The 20074-nt window shown below is 44.4% G+C and overlaps 1 protein-coding gene across 3 annotated transcripts in view; it reads right to left on the bottom strand.

Moving 5' to 3' along the window:
- KSR2 (kinase suppressor of ras 2) overlaps nt 1-19871 on the bottom strand; it is a 404020-nt gene extending 384149 nt beyond the window's left edge. For all 3 annotated transcript variants that reach the window (XM_034638641.1, XM_034638638.1, XM_034638639.1), the window contains exon 1: nt 19050-19871. In XM_034638641.1, coding sequence (XP_034494532.1) covers nt 19050-19229 — 180 coding nt within the window. In that variant the 5' untranslated portion in view covers nt 19230-19871. The remainder of the gene's footprint in view (nt 1-19049) is intronic.
- Between the last annotated feature and the right edge of the window lie 203 nt (nt 19872-20074).

Genomic DNA, 20074 nt, shown 5'->3' on the forward strand with positions numbered 1-20074 from the left:
TTCACATCGATCAACAGGAAAGGTAAACAATATATCTATCTGGAAATCCTTACAGCATAGGGACTAGAGTCAACGTATTGTAATAGCATTGTCTGGGGACAGATGGTAGTGGCACTAGTGGTGAAGCGTAACGTACAGAATTGTTGAATCACTCTGTTGTACGCCTGAAACTAATGTAATATTGTCTGTCAACTATACTCAAAAAAAAAAATTAATCTGGAAATCCTGTTTGCTGTAACTTCTAAATATATCCAAAATCTAACCATGGCTCAGAAGTCTGGCATAAGCCACCTTTGTGCCTCACCTAAATAGTCTTTTAACTCCTCTGTCTGCTTCTACCCTACAGTCTATTCTCAACCACCAGCTAGAAGGATAGTATTAAAATTCAAGTCAGATCATGTTACTCCTCTGCTCAAAGACCTCCAATATAACCTCATTTCACTTAGTAAAAGTCTTTATATTAGTCTTACTTCGCTGCTCTGTCATGATCCGCAATGCTCTACTCCAGTCACACAAGCTTCCTGGCTGCTCCCCTAAGACCCAAGACCTCAGGACCTTTGCATGAGCTGCTGCCTCACCCTGAATGTTCTTCTGCCTGCCCTGGATATCTTCACTTGCTCACTTCCTTTAAATCTTTGCTCAAATGTCACCTTTTGCCTAAAGGCTGCTCTACTTTTCTTTTCTCTTTCTTTTTTCTTTTTTTTTTTGCTATAATACTTATTACCTTCGATTAGTTTCCTTATTCTTCTGTTTATTAGTTTTCCTTATTCTTCTGTTTATTTATTGTCTGTCTCTCCTGACTAGGCACAACAGCAGGACTCTGCCTGTTTTACTCAACGGACGTATCCCCCCGCCCCCAGAACACTGCACCACATGTTATAGGCGGTCAATGCTGGGAAATCGTGACCCAGGAAGAAGGAAACATGTCTAGCAAACCGAAGAGCAGTCTCAGGGAGAGGAGACAAAAGCTGGAGCACAGGGGAGGGAGTGTCCAGGGACTCTTGCTCCATCAGACCCTGGTTTCCAGGTGGCATTTGGGCTCAGCCCACCCTCTGCCAGCCTGGTATTACCTTTGCAAAGAGCCCCCCGTTCCCATCTTAGCAGGCAACTAAGGGCGACTGGCTGTGAGGAAATGTGATTACACACGTATGACTGAACAGTAAGGGGGAGAGTCCTCCTCTTAATCTGAGTTAATTTAAGACTGCTCTCATTATCGTTAATCTGATCAAACAATGACCAGCTTCTCAGACCTGTAGCATGCTCCTAATGAATTTTTCATAACTCTGTAGAGACATTTTCTGCACTGCTGTTAATAAGAAACCACAAAGCATGGGATTTTAAATGTATTTCCATTTCACCACCTCCTTCCTCCCCGCTTTATTCCCCCTCCCCTCCCCCCACACCCTCTCGAAGTCTTGTCCATGTGTTATTATTATGGGATGGCCTGTGTTTGTGGTGGTGGTGAAGGACCCGCCTCTACCTTCAGGGACCGATAAATTCATGTTATGCTTTCAAATCGTATTTCAGAAATGGAGATCATAGATTAGACTTTGATTCAATTTGGCAAATGAGACCGCCTCGTTTTTCTATAATGAGGAGGAGATGAGGCAGGAAAAGGACGCAAAGGAACCCAGTTTAGAGAAAGGAAAAGAGCTGCCCCATTCCCTCACCTTCAAACGGCCTGAAATACTCTCTATACTCCAGCCATGCTGGACTTCCTTGGTCCCTCAAACACCCCATGATCCTTCTACTAGGTGTTGGCACACAACGTCCTTCTGCCTGGAACAGCCTTTCCTCATCTCCAGTGAATTCCATCATCCTTCAAGTCTTAGCGTGAATATCCCATCACTAGAGCCATGAGCAAAGACTGTGTCCCAGGACCTAGCACAGTACCTAGGACTCAGCACCCAGCATGTGCCTGACGTGCGGTATATATATTTGTACATCGTAAGCCTCGTGGGGGCAAGATGCCTTTGTACGTCTAAGGCATTTAACACAAAGCGGGAGGGGCGGAAGGAGGGTGGGCCCGTGCTGAAGCTGGCCGGCCAGCTGCCCTATCAGAGCAGACACTGGAAACGGCGAAGACATATCCCAACACCAAAGCCGTGACTCCTCTCTGAGCTTCCTTTCAGACACCGTGCCCACAACACTGTCGGGATCGTCTTCAGTGGCAACACATCCTGTTTGTTGAGAGCAGACTTGAATGTTTTTATGTTTGAAATAGACAAAAGTCATTGGGAATCAAACACCCATCGTGAAGGCTTTACCGATGGGGGTAAAGAAAAAATAAAGAGACGTGTTTTCTTGTAAAGTGACTCTAAAGCCGGGTTTCGAGAATGTCTTCAGTAATACCAGCAGAACTAGGGCAAGGCAAAGGCCTTCCGCTGTGGCTGCTTCAAAAAGCGCAGTTCTCTTTTGTGGATGGGTATTTAGATTTGTAGTTTAGGGAAATATCTGACTAAGGAATTGTTGATGCAGTACGAGTCATCCGGTTCTGCTTAAACCAGGGTACTTCGTATTTATTAGGAACACACATTGAAATTGCTTGAGGATGTAACGCTATGATAGTTTAAGAATTGCTTCAAAATAATCTACGGGTGACAGGGGGAGGAGTTATTGGCTATAATTTGATACTACTGAATTTGTGTGACGGGTACCTAAGGGTCTGTTATGCTCTTCTCCCTATTTTTGTATAGGTATGAAGTGTGTGTGTGTGTGGCCCCAGTCACAACTCCTACTTCGCCCTACTTGGAGACTGAAAATAAGCAAAGATCATAAAATCCTGAGGTCACTGTCATCCTACCTTCTCCAGGCTCAACACTATGATCTTAATTTTTTTTTACAACCCATAGATGGGTGGGATGGGGAGAAAAAACATCTGAAAAACAATTAGCAATTTGTGGTGTTCACAAATTACTTCAGTGATGCTATCTGTACCTCCCTTTTCCTCACTCAGTATTGTTTAAACATAGACACATAAGTGTGAATTAAAGGGGGGATGGTAAAACTCTCGATCAGATACCAAAGAGACAACGTCTGCTTTTTATTTATAGATTTGATTTGGGGGTTCTTTTGGAAAATGGAAACATCCCACAATATTAAGCCTAAATCCTACCTACCGGCAATATCTGCCAATGGGACACAGGCTCTCCAGTTGACCATGACCCTGATGTCACCTCCCAAGTATCCTACCCCTGGCCTATTTTCCTTCCCCTTTTCCTTTCCTGCTTGGTCCCAGAAATCAACCAACTGTGCGATCGCTGGAGCTCAGAAGCCTCATCTGTAACACGCACATCCCTTTCTGATGTCATTTCAGAAAAGATTTCATCTTACGTTAGGCTATCAATGACCTGATTCTAACTCTGTATTTCCTTCAACAGAAAGGGTGCATTTGCAAACACCGGCTTGCCTCAAGTTTCTCAGCTCATTACAAGTTGATTCACAGATGCAGTAAAGTGACTTTATGTATTTTTTATCAAGTCCCAGATTTACTGGAAATATTTCCCTCTTACAGTTGTCATTCCTGAAGACACAAAGTGACAGACTCCTGTAAACTCTAAGAAGGATATAAACGGGGATCTTTCTAAAGGACCATTGGGCCAGAGAGCAGGAAAAGCCTTCTGAGCACACAGGAATTCTACATCTTGGTACGTTTCTTAAAGAACCAAAGAGAGGCACTTCACAAAGATTTCATTTTCAAAGTAGTCATTAAGGCTGTGTTTATGAGAATAAGAAAAAAGCCAAATAACTCACCAAAGGTGGGCAGTCAACTCAATTATGCTCTCTCTTTATGCTGGAATGTTACTAGTTATTTGAAATGCTTTTGACAGGGAGAAACATTCACATCTTAAATCGACTTTTAAGATGAAAAGAGGAGACTACAAAATATATAAAATACAGTTATTCTTAAAAGTCACATAAAAACCCCTGTTTGTATGAGGGGAAGCCTGTAAGACTCTGTAACAAGGTGTTAACAGTGTTCATCTGTGGGTGGTGGGAGTAGAAATGTGTGCATTTTTCTTTTTAATTCAGCACATACTCTATTTTTCCTGTAATGATTATGGTTTGCTTTGATGTGTAGAAATGTCTTTAAAATGACATTTTTATTTAATGACTTCTATTTCTGAGGTCTGCGTGAACAATTCATAACCTGGCATATATAACCTGATGATCGCCCACAAGAGCCCCAGGAAAGCATCATATAGACCATTACAAACAATCACAAAATGTATGCAAGGAACTTCTGACTCGAGTTCCTTACCATGTTCCAGCCTGAATCTGGGAACATTTCTTTAGTTTCCGGCCGAGGAAAATCAGTTTACTCCCAAAGTGCCCCTACTGCCCTCGCCAAACAAATGTCCATAGCAGCACTATTCACTATAGCCACAAGGTGGACACAACCCAAATGTTCACTGATGAATGGATAAACCCATACGATGGAACTTGATTCTGCCATAAAAAGGAATGAAGTACTGATACATGCTACAAAAGGATGAACTTTGAAGTTATTATGCTAAGTGAAAAAAGCCAGATGAGGAAGGTCACATATTACATCGTTTCAACTACGTGAAGTACCCAGAATAGAAGAAAAACATAGCCACAGAAAATTGATTAATGGTTGCCAGGGGATGGAAGCCAGGGAAATTGGGATTGACTGCTAACAAGTAGGTATGAGCACACCTAATTTTGTTGTGCCTCACAGATGTTGTGTTTTGGGGTTTTGTTTTGTTTTTTGTTTTGGGGTTTTTTTTTGCAAATTAACAGTTTGTAGCAACCCTGCGTTGAGGAAGTCTATGGGCGCCATTTTTCCACCTGCATTCACTCACTTGGTGTTTCTGTGTCACATTTTTGGTCATTCTCCCAATATTTCAAACATTGTCATTATCATTATATTTGTTATGGTGATCCGTGATCAGTGATCTTTGAGGTTACTACAGGAGTTGTTTTGGGGTGTCACAAAACATGTCCATATAGGATAGCAAACCTAATTGGTAAATGTGTGCGTTCTGAGTGCTCCACCAACAGCTGTTACCTCATCTCTCACCCTCTCCCCAGACCTCCCCATTCCATGAGACACAACAGTGTTGACATCAGGCCAGTTAATAACCCTACAGTGGCCTCTAAGTGCTCAAGTAAAAGGAAGTGTTATACATCTCTCACTTCAAATCAAAAGCAAAAATGATTAAGCTTAGTGAGGAAGGCACATCAAAAGCCAAAAGAGGTCGAAAGCTGGGCCTCTTGCGCCAACCATTTGCCAAGTGGCAGAGGCAAAGGAAGCAAACTTGAAGGAAATGACAGGTGCTACTCAGTGAACACACGGATGCGAAGGAAAGAAAACGCCTTCTTCCTCATCTGGACAGAGTGTGCGTGGTCTGGATGGAAGATCAAACCCAGCACAACACTCCCTGAAGCCAAAGCGGAGCCCAGAGCAAGGCCCTAACTGCCTTCCATTCTGTGAGGGCTGAGAGAGGGAGGTGGCTGCAGAAGGAACACCTGAAGCTAGCCGAGGCTGGCTCACAAGGTTTAAGGAAAGAAGCCATCTCCGTCACACAGAAGTGCAAGGCGAGGCAGCAGGTGCTCACGCAGGAGCTGCGCCGGGTTCTCCAGAAGAGCCAGCCAAGCTCATCCGTGAAGGTGGCTGCACTCAACAACAGATTTTCAGTGTCGCTGGAGAGCCTACGATCGGAGGAAGATGCCAGGTAGGACTTTGGTAGCTAGAGAGGAGAAGTCAGTGCCTGGCCTCCAGGCTGCAAAGGACAGGCTGAGTCTCTTGTGAGGGGCTAATGCAGCTGGTGTCTTACCATTCTGAAAATCCTAGGGCCCTGGAGCATGATGCCAAATCGACTCCGCCCGTGCTCTGTAAACGCAACGACAGAGCCGGGATGACAGTACATCTGCTTACAACAAGACCGCCTGAGTATTTCAAGCCAGGCGTTGAGACCTGCTGCTCAGAAAAAAAGATTCCTTTCAAAATATTACCGCTCGTTGACAATGTACCTGGTCACCTGAGAGCTCGGATGGAGTGGAGATGTAGGAGATGAATGTTTTCATGCCTGCGAACACAACATCCATTCCGCAGCCTGTGGACCAAGGAGTCATTTCAATTTTCAAGTCTTATTATTTAAGAAATACATTTTGTGGGCACCAGTGTGGCTCAGTCGGTTGAGCGTCTAGAGTCTTGATCTCAGCTTAGGTCTTGATCTCACAGTCATGAGTTCAAGTCCCACACTGGGCTCCACGCTGGGCATGGAACCTACTTAAAAAAAAAAAAAAAGAAAGAAAGAAAAAAAAAGAAATACATTTTCTAAGGCTATAGTTGCCACAGACAGTGATTCCTCTGATCTAGGAAAAATAAATCAAAAACCTTCTGGAAGGAATTCACCATTTTAGATGCCATTAAGAACATTTGTGATTTGTGGGAAGAGGTCAAAATATCAACATAAATGGGAGCTTGGAAGAAGTTGATTCCAACCTTCATGGAGGACCTGGGGGGGGGGGCTCAAGACTTCAGTGGAGGAAATAGCTGCAGATGGGGTGGAAATAGCAAGAGAACTAGAATTAGACATGAAGCCTGAAAATGGGACTGAATTGCTAGAAACTCATGATAAAACTTAAAGAGATGAGGAGCTGCTTCTCATGGATGAGCAAAGAAAGTGGTTCCTTGAGATGGAATCTACTCCCGGTGAGGACGCTGTGAAGACTGCTGACACAACAAAGCATTCAGAACATTCCACACACTTAGTCGATAAAGCAGGAGCAGGGTGTGAGAGGATGGACCCCAATTTTTAAAGAAGTTCTGCTGTAAGTAAAATGCTATCAAACACCATCACCGCTTTGGAGAAATTGTTTGTGAAAGAATGAGTCAATCAATGCAGCAAACTTCATCATTGTCTTATTTTAAGAAACTGCCACGTCCTCCTCAACCTTCAATGACCACCAACCTGATCAGTTTGCAGTCATCAGCATGGAGGCAAGACCCTCCACCAGCAAAAAGATGACGACTTGCTGAGAGCTCAGATGATGGCTAGCATATTTTAGCAATAAAGGACTTTTTAATGAAGATATGCACATTGTTCTTTTAGACATAAAGCTATTGCACACTTAACAGACTACAGTGTAGTGTAAACATAACTTTTATGAGCGCTGGAAACCCAAAAAAATCACATTGCGATATTCACTTTATTGCAGCGGTCTGGAACAGAACGTGCAGTATTCTCCAAGATGTGCTTATACAAGGTATTTGTGTGTGTGTTTGTGTGTGTGCGAGTGATGATGATGAGAATGTTCTAGAATTAGATAAGGGTGATGACTGTACAACATCAGGCATTTACCAAAAACCATTCCATTGCATACTGTATAGTTAATGCGGTAAATTTTATGTTCCATGAATTTTACCTCAACTTTTAAAAACCTAAAAGTGTAAAAGCTGGGGTAGCTGTATTAATATCAGAGAAATCATTTTCACAGCAAGGAAGAGTACCAGGAATGAACAGTAACTTTACATAATGAAAAAAGGTCAAGTCACTATGAAAATAACCATCCCAAATGTGTATACACTTAACAAAACAGCTCAAAGTACGTGAAGCAAAAACTGATGGATCTGCAAGGAGAGTTGGACAAACCCACAATGATAGTAGAAGCTATCAACACTCCTCTCTGTATAATCAATAAAACAATTTGAGAGAAAATCAGCAAGGATATTGAGCGTCTCAACAATCCCATCACCCAATTGGAGCTAATTGACGGTTATACAACGCTGCACCTGTCAACGGCAGAACACACATTCTTTTCAAGGACACATGTTATGTTCACCAAGCGGGAAGATATTCTGGGTCATAAAATAAACCTTAAGCGTTTGAAAATAATTGAAACCATATAAAACGTGCTTATGGACCCTAAATGAATTAAACGAGAAAATAACCACAACACTTGGGAATTAAACAACACCCGTCTAAAGAATGCACGCACCAAAGAGGAAGAAACAAAAGAAATGAAAATACAACACCAAAATTTGCGGGATGCTGTTAAAGTAGCCCTTCAAGGGAAATTTGTGGTGATAAATAATTGGAAAAGGAGAAAGGTCTCAAATCAACAATCTAAGCCTCCATCACAAGAAACGAGAAAAAGAGCAAAATAAACCCAGAGTAAGCAGAAGGGAACAATAATGAAAACAAAAACCAATCAAATTAAAAACAGAAAAATAGAGAAAATAAATGAAGCCCAAACCTGGGTTTCTGAAAAGATGAATGAAACTGATAAACCTCAAGCCAGACTGGCGAAGAATCAAAGAGAAAAAAACACATATTATGAACTTCAGGGATGAATGGATGACCCTACAGACACTGAAAGGACAGGAAGGGAATACCGTAAGCAGCTCTAGGCACGTAAATTCAATTTAGATAAAATGTACCAATTCCTTTAAAGCCACAAACTACCACAATTCACCCAAGAATACATTTTTAAAATCGAATTTGTAGTTAAAAAACTTCCATGTGCAAAAAAATAGCAATAATAATCTTGAGGTCCAGATCATTTTACTGCTGAATTCTACCAGCATTCAACACATATGAAGACGAGATAACACCAATTGTATGCATGATGTCTTCCAGAAAACAGAAGGGGTGGGAGTGCTTCCCAACACATTTTATGAGGCCAGCATTACCCTGATACCAAAACTGAACAAAGATGGTACAAGAAAGGAAATCACAGACAATATCCTTCATGAACACAGACTCAAAATTCCTCAGCAAAATATTAATGCATTAAATCTAGTAACATATGAAAAGAATAATATTGCTTTTAGGGTTTATCACAAAGCACTGTTTCTCCAAGCTAGATTAAAGTAAAAGTACAAAAAGTGGCATCTAAACTTGCTATGCCTCCTGGGGCACCTGGGTGGCTCAGACAGTTGAGTGTCTGACTCTTGGCATTTGACTCAGGTCATGATCTCGGGGTCATGAGATCAAGCCCCACGTCAGACTCTGCACTTGGCGTGGAGTCTGTTTCGGATTTTCTCTCTCCCTCTCCCTGGGTCCCTCTCTTTCCTTCTCTCTCTCTCTTGTGCTTAAATTAAAAAACAAATAAATAATTTAAAAAATAAAATAAAATAAACTTGCTCTGCCTCCTAATAAAAACAAAACCCCTGGATGTCCCACTTGATTGATGAGTTCTTTTTTACACCTATTCGCCTCACTGCTTGAGTCCAAGCTGCCCAACCCTGCCCAAACACCATCCCAGTGCCTTTGGGGCTGAGCACACAAGGAAACATTCGTGACTACTTCTAAGCAGCATGATACTCTGACTAGGAGAGATGTAGAGGAAAAGGGAAATTTGCCATTGCCAATGACCCCAGATTCTGGAATTCTGTAATGGAACTAACACAGGACAGAGCAGGGAAGTGGTGGCTGCCAAATCTGAATCAGAGACTTGTCGGGAGTCTGTGGGCCAGGCTCTCTCGTGTGTCTACCTGGTGGATTCCAGATCTAGATGCAGACTCTTCTTTTTCAGCCAAAATAAGGAGTGGCTTCCTTCCCTCTGCTCCAGAGAGTAGAGTCAAAGGCTAGAAGTCATCAGAGAGCAGATCCAACTCAACACAAGGAGAATAATTCCCCAAATCAAAGGGCTGCCTTGTGAAAGAACTCGAATAGACATTTTTCCAAAGAAGACATACAAATGGCAATATGCACATGAAAAGATGCCTAACATCATTAGTCATTAGGGAACTATAAATCAAAACCACAATGAGATACCACATCATACCCAGTAGGATAGCTATAATCTAAAAAATAAATTTTTTAATTTGAGAAAATAGGAGGTATAGGCAAGGATGTAGGGAAATTGGAACCCTGGTACATTACCAGTAGAAATATAAAATGGTGCAGCCACTGTGGAAAACAGTATGGCATTTCCTCAAAAAATTAAACATAGAGAGGCACCTGGGTGATGAAGTTGGTTGAGCACTGACTCTTGGTTTCAGCTCAGGCCATGATCTCAGGGTTGTGAGATCAAACCCTATGCTGGACTCTGTGCTCAGCAGGGAGTCTGCATGAGACCGTCTCTCCCTTTCCCTCCTCCCCTCCCCACCAACGCTTGTACCTGCGCACACACGCTATCTCTCTAAATAGATAAATCTTTAAAAAAAATTAAACATAGAATCATCATATGACCCAGCAATTCCACTCCTAGATATATACCCCAAAGAATTCAAAGCAGCAACCCAAATGGATACTCGTACATCCAATGTTTATAAGCATCATTATTCACCATAGTCAAAAGGTGGAAATGACTCAAGTGTCTATCAACAGATGACTGGACAAACAAAATGGGGTCTCTACGTACAATGGAATATTAGTCAACCATAAAAAGGAGTGAAGCACTGACACCTGCTACAATGTGGATGGACCTTCCTCAAATAGTCAAATTCATACAGACAGGAAATGGAGGTTACCATGCAGCTGAGGAGAGTTATTGCTTAATCTGTACAGAATTTCTATCTGGGATGATGAAAAGTTTCCACAGATAGACAGTGATGATGGTTGCACAACACTGTGAATGTATTTCATGTCACCGAGTTGCACACTTTAAAATGGTTATAATGGTAAATTTTATGTGATGTCTTTTTTACCACCATAAAAAAAAAAGATTTTTTTAAAAAGGCTGCCTTACGAGGTGGTGCTCACCCCAAATCACCATGCCAAAGCTGGACGCTGGCCAAGAGGTAAGCCCAGCCAACCTCGTAAGGGTCCTCCGACCTTGAGAGGATATGATTTTCAAGCACATAAGCTTAAGAGAAGTTCAGGAGCTACAAGGCCCAATCCCAGAACTGTTATCCAACTTAGAGTTGTGATGAGCACATGGTTTGAAGACTAAAGCCTGCCAGGCACTGATGGGAAGTGAGTCATATGTGGGCGAATTCAAAGATCCAGACCTAGTATCAGAATCTTGTTCACTTACGTCACCTGCAGCCCAGCAGGTGTGCCATTAACCCATCGAAGCCTTGTATGGGCTTCTTCTCCTCACACCTTGCTCTCACACATTGGGAGTTCAGTTAGATTCACTGAATAAATGAATGATACGCCCAAGGATGACACCTGGAAGGCTGAGATGCCCCAACCTCCCCATGCCAACCTATTGGGGGGAATGCTGTAAGCATTTGCCATGTGCAAAGCACCCCACTCAGCTCCTTAATGCACAATTCCACATAATCAGCATAACAATCCTACATAACATGATCCTAATTTTATAAGCAAGGAAATTGAAGCTCATTTGGCCCTTGGCTAGTATATCTTGAACTCAGACTGGAATCCAAGCAATCTTATGGCAGATCCCGAGCCCACCTAATCACTAGGTTATACTGCTTTAAGCATCCATGAAAATTTCTAGAGACCCAATTAAGTGATTATTTCTGAGTCTTCATCTCACTTTTCTACTGGTCTGGGGAAACGGGGGGCATGTGCCTTTGGAACACACCCACTGCTTTAATCAATGGCTGCCTAGTAACCCCGGGGACCCATATTCTCAGTCTTTACTAAGAACAAGATTTCTATTATGGCAAAACAGAGAAATTACCTCAATGGCCAAAAACAGCACTGTCCAGCTGAAATATACAGTGAGCCACCTGTGTAATTTAAAATTTTCTAGTAGCCTCAGGAAAAAAAGAGTACTAAGAAAATTAATTTTAAAAGATTTCATTTAACCTAATCTGTCCAAAATAACATCAGGGCAGCATGCTGTCAATATAAAACATGATTAATGAGATATTTTATATTCTCTTCTTCATACTAAGAGTTCAGAACCTGGTGTGTATTTGATACCAACAGCACATTTCAGTCAGAAGTCACCACGTTTCAACTGGTCGATAGCCAAGGTAGCAAGTGGCTGCCATACTGGACATCCTGAGTCTGTTTCCCTCTCTTTTCCTCATCCTTCCTTGTCTCTGTGGATGCCCTGCTTTGTCTCCCTTGGTTCTACATTTCTTCCCAATATCTTTCGTCTATAAAAGTTACCCGTAGAATGAAAGTATCCGAGTGACAGAGTATGCCTCCATGATGGTCCTCATTAACCCAAGAGCTGTCACCTCTAACCGCCTCACCATGATCACCTGCATGTTCCCTTTGCTTTCTATTCACTCTCATCTTCCTTTCTTCCCTTCCAGGCCATGCTACCTTTGGGGAGCCCACAGTAGAACAGTAAACCTCTTCCTGGATCTGTGGCTGTCTTAGCCTCCAGTTTGGGACAAATCAGTGACTCTAAACCTCAGTAAACTCACTTGTAAAACAGGAACAACCACCACTGCCATCGCTGCCCACCGAAGAGATGTTGCAAGGGTCACTGAAACCCTGCAGACAATGATACTCTGCTTTGATTTCTCTTCCCCATCCCTCAGCTTCTCCGTCCCAGCTGCCATGTGTCTCTTGTCTTCCTCAACTTCTGAATACCCCTTATTCCCCAGCTCCAGAGCAGCATTCTGAGGGCAAGGATGAAGGCCAGGTCCCAACAGTAGGAGCCCAGTGGGTGGGAGCCCAGAAAATGATTCTTTGGGGGAGGAGAAAGACTCCCCAGTTTTCTGCCCTTTGGAGGAAGAAGGATAAAAAACTCCCAAACAGAATCCGCTCCAAAAACCCAGAGGGGAGAACGAACCCTTCAGAAATAACTGTTGCCACTGACTCGGAGTTGTGAGAGCACCCCCCACCATATCTTTATGAGAACAAGGCAGAAGAGCGAGGCTAGTTCTTCACAGGCTGGCTGCTTCGTGTGGAAAACCAAGTACTCCTCTTGTGTCCACAAGTCCCCAGATCCTTCCCAGCTAGAAACAGGAAAGATGAGATTCTAACCTGAGGCAACTGCCTCCTTAACCCTGAGCTCTCAGTCATCAAAACATAGGCAACCAAAAACTAAAATAAAGTATAAACCCAGGGGTGCCCAGGTGGCTCAGTCAGCAAAGCACCTGGTTTCAGCTCAGGCCCTGATCTCATGGGTTGTGGGATTGAGCCTCACATCAGGCTCCACACTCAATGGGGAGTCTGCTTGAGCTTCTCTCTCCTTCTCCTCCTGCCCCTCTCCTATCTCTCTCTCTCCACCTCCCCCAAATAAGTGGATTAAAAAACTTTTAACAAATAGAAAAAAGTGGATAAAACTTTTTTAAAAAGCATAAACTCACACTGACGATAGGGGAAAATAGGCCCTTTTCACATGGCTGGTGAAGGGTAATTTGGCAAAACCTATCATAAGTCCTGAACCTTTGCATATCCTTGGATTCAGCAATTCCCCTGGAATTGAAGGACTGCTACAAACCACAAGGATGTCTATGACGGTATTATTTAAAATAACTGAAACTTATAAACATACACATCTGACAGTAGGATTTGTTAAATTATGGTACATCCGTGTAATATCCCACATCCACTAAAAATATTTAATAATATGAGATGTTCCTGACATATTAAATGCATTGTGTATCTCTAGCCTTCCTCAGAGCTGTAGGTTCGAATACCCAGCTGTCTACTTGACACATGGAACATGTCCAAACAGGACTTGACTCTCAAGCCCAACTTATTCCACCTCTAGTATTCACATTTCAAATAAAGGCACCACCTTCACTCAGTTCTTAAACCAAACACCCAGGAATAATCCTCTATCCTTTATTTTCCCCATATCCTATTCACGGGCACCTCCTATGCACCTGACCTCCTGAATCTAGGAGCCATACCCTGCCCCACCCCCCTAACCAGCATAACAGTCCAAAGCACAGTCACTCCTGGCTTGGGTTTCCACACCAACCTCCCAAATTGTCTCCCTGCTCCCATTCTTACCCCTTACAGTCTACTTTCCCTGCAGTAATCAGAAGAATCTTTTAAAAGCATAACTCAGTCACCTCCCTGTTCACACTTAGAACAAAATCCAAGTAACTTATCAAAGCCCTCTCTGATGAGGGCCCTGATTCTGTCTCCCATGGTGCCCCTCACCCCTTCCCTGCCCACTCACTCCACTGCAACCACAGTGGTCTCCTTGCTGTTCTGATAACACGCCAAGCACATTCCCACCCAAGAAATTTGCATCTGCTCTTTCCTCTTCCTGGTGCCTTCCCCAGATAGGTCTTGGCTTCTTTCTCAAGTCAGTAAAACCTCCTTGAGGGAGCTTTTGCAGCTCATGCCATGACCCTCCCTCTTTCCCATGCTATTTTGTTTTATTTTGGGGGTTTTTGGGGGGGTTCCCAGAGCTATTGTTACATTAGATTGTTCATTGGCCCCCAGTGAACCACACCTCCTAGATAATAATTTCTACATTGACTCTGGCCTCTCCACTTAACCCGTTTTGGCAAATGGGACATTGGTCAAGGTCACGGAAGCAGAGGCCTGAGAGGGACTGCGCAATGGGGCGTGTTCTCTTGGAACACTGCTGCTTCCACCAGGGAAGAAATCTGGCTGTCCTGCTGGAAAGGCCATGTGGAGGGAAACTGAAGTACCCTGACCAGCCCCCGGCCATGTGAGCAAGGCCATCTTGGACCATCCAGCCCAGCTGAACCACTGGATGATGGCAACCATATGAGTGACCCAAGCAAGATCAGCAGACCTAGATCCTGCACCCTACAGATCAGAGATCAGCAAACTAGCTAGCACCCATGGGCCAAATCTGACCCACCACCTGTTTTTTGTAAGGCCCAAAACCTCAGAATAGTTTTTACATTTTTAGATGTCAAAAAAAAAAAACCCCAAACAATAGAAAATAATGTTTCTAGGACATAGGAAAATTATATCAAATTGGAATTTCAGGGTCCATAAATGAAGCTGCATAGGGAAACGTTCATTTGGGGATCTAGTCCATCCACAGCTGCTGCACATGATAACAGCAGAGCCGAGTGGTTTTGATGGAAACCATGTGACCCGCAAAGCCGAAACTGTTTACTATGTGTTCCCTTACAGAAAAAGCTTGCTGGCCCTTCTGCAGGCTGCCATCGAACTAACCTTTAAACAACTTTGTGTCGTATTCACCCCGAAACCTGTGAAGACTTCTACCTCCTTCCTCAAAGGGGTGAAACTTTGTCAGTCTGACTCCCTTGTCCTTAGTCAGATCTCAAGAGTTTGTGACCTAAATTCATTTCCTATGACACTGTATCAAGTACTCTGCATTCTGGACCACCTGGTCTCTCGGCGGCCCCACGAAGGCATGAACTGGCATGAAATGCCTTCAGCCGGTTAGCTGTTCTCGCCAAGCAGGCTCTCCCAACCTGCTGTGATCTAAACCCTCCCCGTCCTTCTCTCCGCTTAGGGCCCCCAACTCCCCAACCAAGAAAGCTACCCTAACTGCTCTGCCAAATGTTTCCCTGGGTGTATTCCAAGGGATATCCTTGGAAAAAGGACTCTACCCTCTCTTGGAGTCACCATGCATGAATTTGGTAGAGTAAAGCCTCCAAGAAGTCTGTTTCCCTTTGTTTAACTCAACCTTGCTCAGACGGATCAACCAAGGGATTCATCTTGTCTTCCGAGTACTTTTTGACCACCAACATCTAGTACAGTGCCTGGATTTCTAGTACTTGTTGGGAGAATGAAAAATGCTAACAGCCCACAGAACTAGGGTTGCACAGAACATTAAAGTGGAAATGCTGCTCAAACTCGTCCCTCTCTCCCTCTGATCTGAGCTGCTCCCTTCCATGTCATCTCTCCCACACCACGGAATGCTAATCATATCACATTCATAGCTATCATTTATTCGGCCTCTGCACACTGTGCTAGAGATAGCACTAGACCCTTGAAAGTGTCCTCTCTTTCAATCCTCATAACCACTGAAGAAAGCGATGTTATTCTTTTCTTGCCATTTTGCCAAAAATTAAACCACAGGTCAGAAAATTTAAATCACTAGTCCAAGATAAAGTTAAGTAGAAAAGCTACAATTTAAAATTATATTGGTCTAACTCCAAAGCTCACGGTCTTTCTTCTCTGCCAGAACACCCCCTGATAACACGTCATGGCCAATGTTTTTGGCCGTCCACTCAATATCCCTTTCTGCTTTCTTCGAACCCAGCAGAATCCTGATTGTGTAAGGAGCGGCAAGAGGTCAACCGAGGCAATGGACCACGACCATCTAAACCACTCATGATGGTGTTCCCACTTCCCCACCTCCCAGCATTGCCATCTGACTGAGTTTTGGCCAAGAAGACATAGTTAAACATCATCTGTGCAGTAGGTAGCAGGAGGTATTCTGGGGAAGCGAAATGAAGACATGAACCTTTTATTCCTGCACACTCCTCACCTGGTCCCCCTCATCCCTGCCTTGAACCGGGGTGTGATGGCTAAAGCTTCAAGAGCCATCTTGCGACCATTAGAAAGAGGCCATTGAGAACTCAGAGAGACATCAGCCCCGATGTTACTACCTTACTTGGGCCAACTCAAGCAGCCATATCCCTCTAGACTTGTTGCTACACAAGGAAAAGAAACCACTGTTCACTTGAACGGGTGTGGTTGGATTTTCCATTTCATGCAGTTTGAACATATTCTTCACGGACCCACATGCTGCCCTCCCATATCATTTGCTGTTTGGGCTTGATCATTACTTCACACATATATTATTAGCCTTGTCTCCCTAATCATGCAGGACACTTCTGGAAGACTCAGTCCATGATGTGTATTTTTGTTCCCACGGGGTCATATGCATGCTACTAAATTTTGCTTATTATCACAGTTTTCAGGGATGGTCTGTTCAACGTACTGCTTACTTCAGTGTTTGTGAGCAGGGAGTTTTCACCAGCAAATAGCAGAAATATGCTCCCTATCTCCTAATAGGTGGTATTTCTCAGAGAGTTGATGTGAAAACATGCATCAGAAACACCTGAACTGTTTCTTAAATGCAGATTCCTGGGCCTTCCCCCCCCCAATCCCACCTGAATTAGAACCTCTGGAGTGAGACGCTGAGAATGCACATTTTTAATAAGCTCCCCTGGGTGGTTTTGATATACAAAACGTGACAGTTTGGGAGCTACAGAACCTCTGTCCAAAGCCTAGGCGAGGTTCGCAGGGACTTACTTGGCTGCACCTGGAGTCACCAGCCCTTCCTCAATGGCCCCATCCTCCCCCCAGGGACCCGAGAAGCATAGTCTAGCATTACTGCTGGAGACCCTTCCCTGCGCAATATGCTTAGAGTGGTTGTGGGCATGCTCTGTGGCATCCTGGGACCAGGAAACTAACAACCAGAGGCACTCTGAGTAACCTCTTGCAAGTCCATCCCCTGGTTTTCAGAGAAAACTACTGTGCAGGAAAGAAGCCACAGAGTCCAGGGTCCACTGTGACAATGGCCATCATTCAAGGAGCTATCAGAGGATGGGCCATGTTGAAAAGAGTTGAAAAGAAAACTGGAGGAACTCACACAGGAATACATGGACAAGCACTTGGGACTCCTGACTCAAAGGACTAGAAGAGGACTCAGATGGCCCTTTTGAGTTACTTATTTATTCACTGCCTGCAGTTCTGAACAGAATCTTAGCTTGCGCACTGCTCACGCACAGACAGAAGGCTGGGCCAGGGCATCCCACACTTTTTCTTCCAGCAACTAAGTCCTAGTAGCCTCAACTATTCTCCCAAAGCTCTGAGAAAGAAAATACCTGACCTCCCAGCAGAGGTCCCACTCCTCTGATACCTCTTAACACTTATTTTATTTCATTTCTGAGGCTCATTTTCCCAGATAACAGGGGCACACAGACATGTATTCTAGGGTAGCAAACAGCATATTACACACACACGCTCCACTTTCAAACTGATGACCTTCCTGTGTGCTGACAAGCAGCTGAAGTTAAAATCATGGAGGGGGGAAAAAAAAAGACTTTAAAGTGAATCAGGGAGTGGTGCTTATCCAGGTTGGAACGGGGGCACAGGGCTCAAAGACTCAGTAGGGACCAAAGAGTTCAGGCCTTGGAAACTCCTGGGCTGTAAAGAGGGGGAACCTCCCAGCACCGCACATGCCCACTGCACCAGAGGGAGAACCCCTTTCCTGTGCTCCCAGCCCCACAGCCACCACCCTCAGCAAATGCCAGCTAATGGGAGTTCCCAGGTTTAATCAAGATGTGTACAGCTAGCTGGTTTGAGGGAGGAGTGGAACCCTTCAGACGTTTCCAACAACGTGGATGCCCAATGATTACGTGCACACCAGACATTTTCTAAGCCTCCTGAAACCTTCCTCCTTTGACCAAACGGCCTTTGGAAGAAATAATTTCTGCCATCTTCTTTTTGAGTAACTTTGCATCCAACCCCACCCCCAAAACTGCTTCAAACTCCCCCTCAAGTTCTGTTGGAGACAATGTTACAACTCGCCAGAGATGACTCTTCCAACCCCTCCCCTCGCTGTCCCACCAAGATTCAAGAGTATTTTCCCACATCACTCGTGTGTGCTGATACAGGCATATTCTCTGTTATCTTTTTTACACGTTTCAGGCCTGCAACAGCTCCCTGCATCAAAAGATTTGATTGGAAAAGGGGAGCTCAAAGGGGATTTTTTTTTTTAATCTTGCCTCCTGACATGTACACCACTGAAATAAAACAAAAACAAAAACAAAATCCAAGGGGCAAAAACGGGGCTGGGAAAGAGGCCGAGAACAAGTCTATATTTATAGGCAGCCCCATTCTGCGAGCAAAACCACCTTTTGACCACCTGCAGAATGCGCAAGGTCACGTGGGTTCTCTGCAGCGCCTTAATGCCTTACCCAGCACACGAGCCCCCGTGGCATATAAACAAATCCACAAGCGGAAAAAAGAGAGAACTCACTCCTCGGAGAGGAAGCGAATGATAATAACAGCCGCAAGAATAATAATACATAAGGAATCACAATTACTACTACTACTACCACCACCCAGCCAAGCGTAGACGACAGCGGTACAGTAAAGGGACCTCCTGGGCAGGCTCTGCAAAGAAGATAAATCGCAGAAAACCAAACCGTGCCCACCTTGCTACCCTCCCACACCCTGCCGCCCCCCAACAAACAGAACCAAAGGAAAGGGGGTGGTGGGGAGCAAGGAGAGGGAAGGAAAGATTGCTTTTTTTTCCCCCCCACAGGCAACACCTACCTCCAAGGTCCGGATCTCTTTTTGTGTGAGGTCGTTGGAGGTGGCACATTTGGTCCTAAGCCCTTCCAGGTTGGAGATGCTCAGGTCTATCATGTTTTGGACCAACTCGCACTGCTGTAAGGCTTTTTGCAAACTCAGAGGCTGCTGCTCCTCGCTTTTCGTCATGTTTTCCTCATCCATCGCTCGCTCGGCAAGCCCCCTTCCCCTCCTCCTCCTCCCAGAGAGAAAAAAGGGGGGGGAGTAAAGGTAGTCTACCCCCTACGCTCTCCAACCACTGCGACTTCTCAACAATGTCTCATGAAGAAACCCAACATCTCACACAGGGTTGAGGGGGTGGGGTGGGAGGAGGGGACAAGAGCCAAAATTTATTATTTTATTTTGGGGTATCAAGCAGACTCCATTAGAATGTCTCCTCTCTCTGAGTCTCTGGTCCCTGAAAAGGAGAGATGCTGTTTCTCAGAAGCAAACCAGGTGATGTGATGCTGTCTGTACACTTAGGGAGGAGGAGGAGAAGGAGGAGGGGGAGGAGGAGGAGGAAAAAGAGGAGGAGGAGGGGGAGGGAGAAGAGGAGGAAAGGAGAGGAGGAGGGAGAGGAGGAGGCGAAGGAAAACAGGGCTCACTCTTTACACACCGGCTCCGTGAAGGACAAATGTATATATTTTTGGCTGGCTGGCTTTTATGTCAAAAAAAATCTGCTTTGCCCCCCTCCCAGTTGCAGTGACACGGCATTGTCCACCGTTTGGGGTGCTTTAGCGCGTCCTCAAGATGCTGTCTGCATTGCTCCCGCGGCTGCGGCGGCGACTGCGGCTGGCTGCTGTCTCCTCCTCGCGCTGCTGCTGCTGCTGCTGCTGCCGCNTTTGCTCATTTGTGCTTTCTTGTTACTGGGGAAAAAATAAAACAAACCTGATCATTTCCCATGAGTTGTAGGAAGCTGCCTCCCAGAGTGCGTGCGTGTGCTTGTGCGTGTGTTCGTTTGTCCTTTCTTGTTACTGGGGAAAAGTAAAACAAACCTGATCATCTTCCAT

The sequence above is a fragment of the Ailuropoda melanoleuca genome, chromosome 12 (genome assembly GCF_002007445.2).
Source record: "Ailuropoda melanoleuca isolate Jingjing chromosome 12, ASM200744v2, whole genome shotgun sequence".
NCBI lineage: Eukaryota > Metazoa > Chordata > Mammalia > Carnivora > Ursidae > Ailuropoda > Ailuropoda melanoleuca.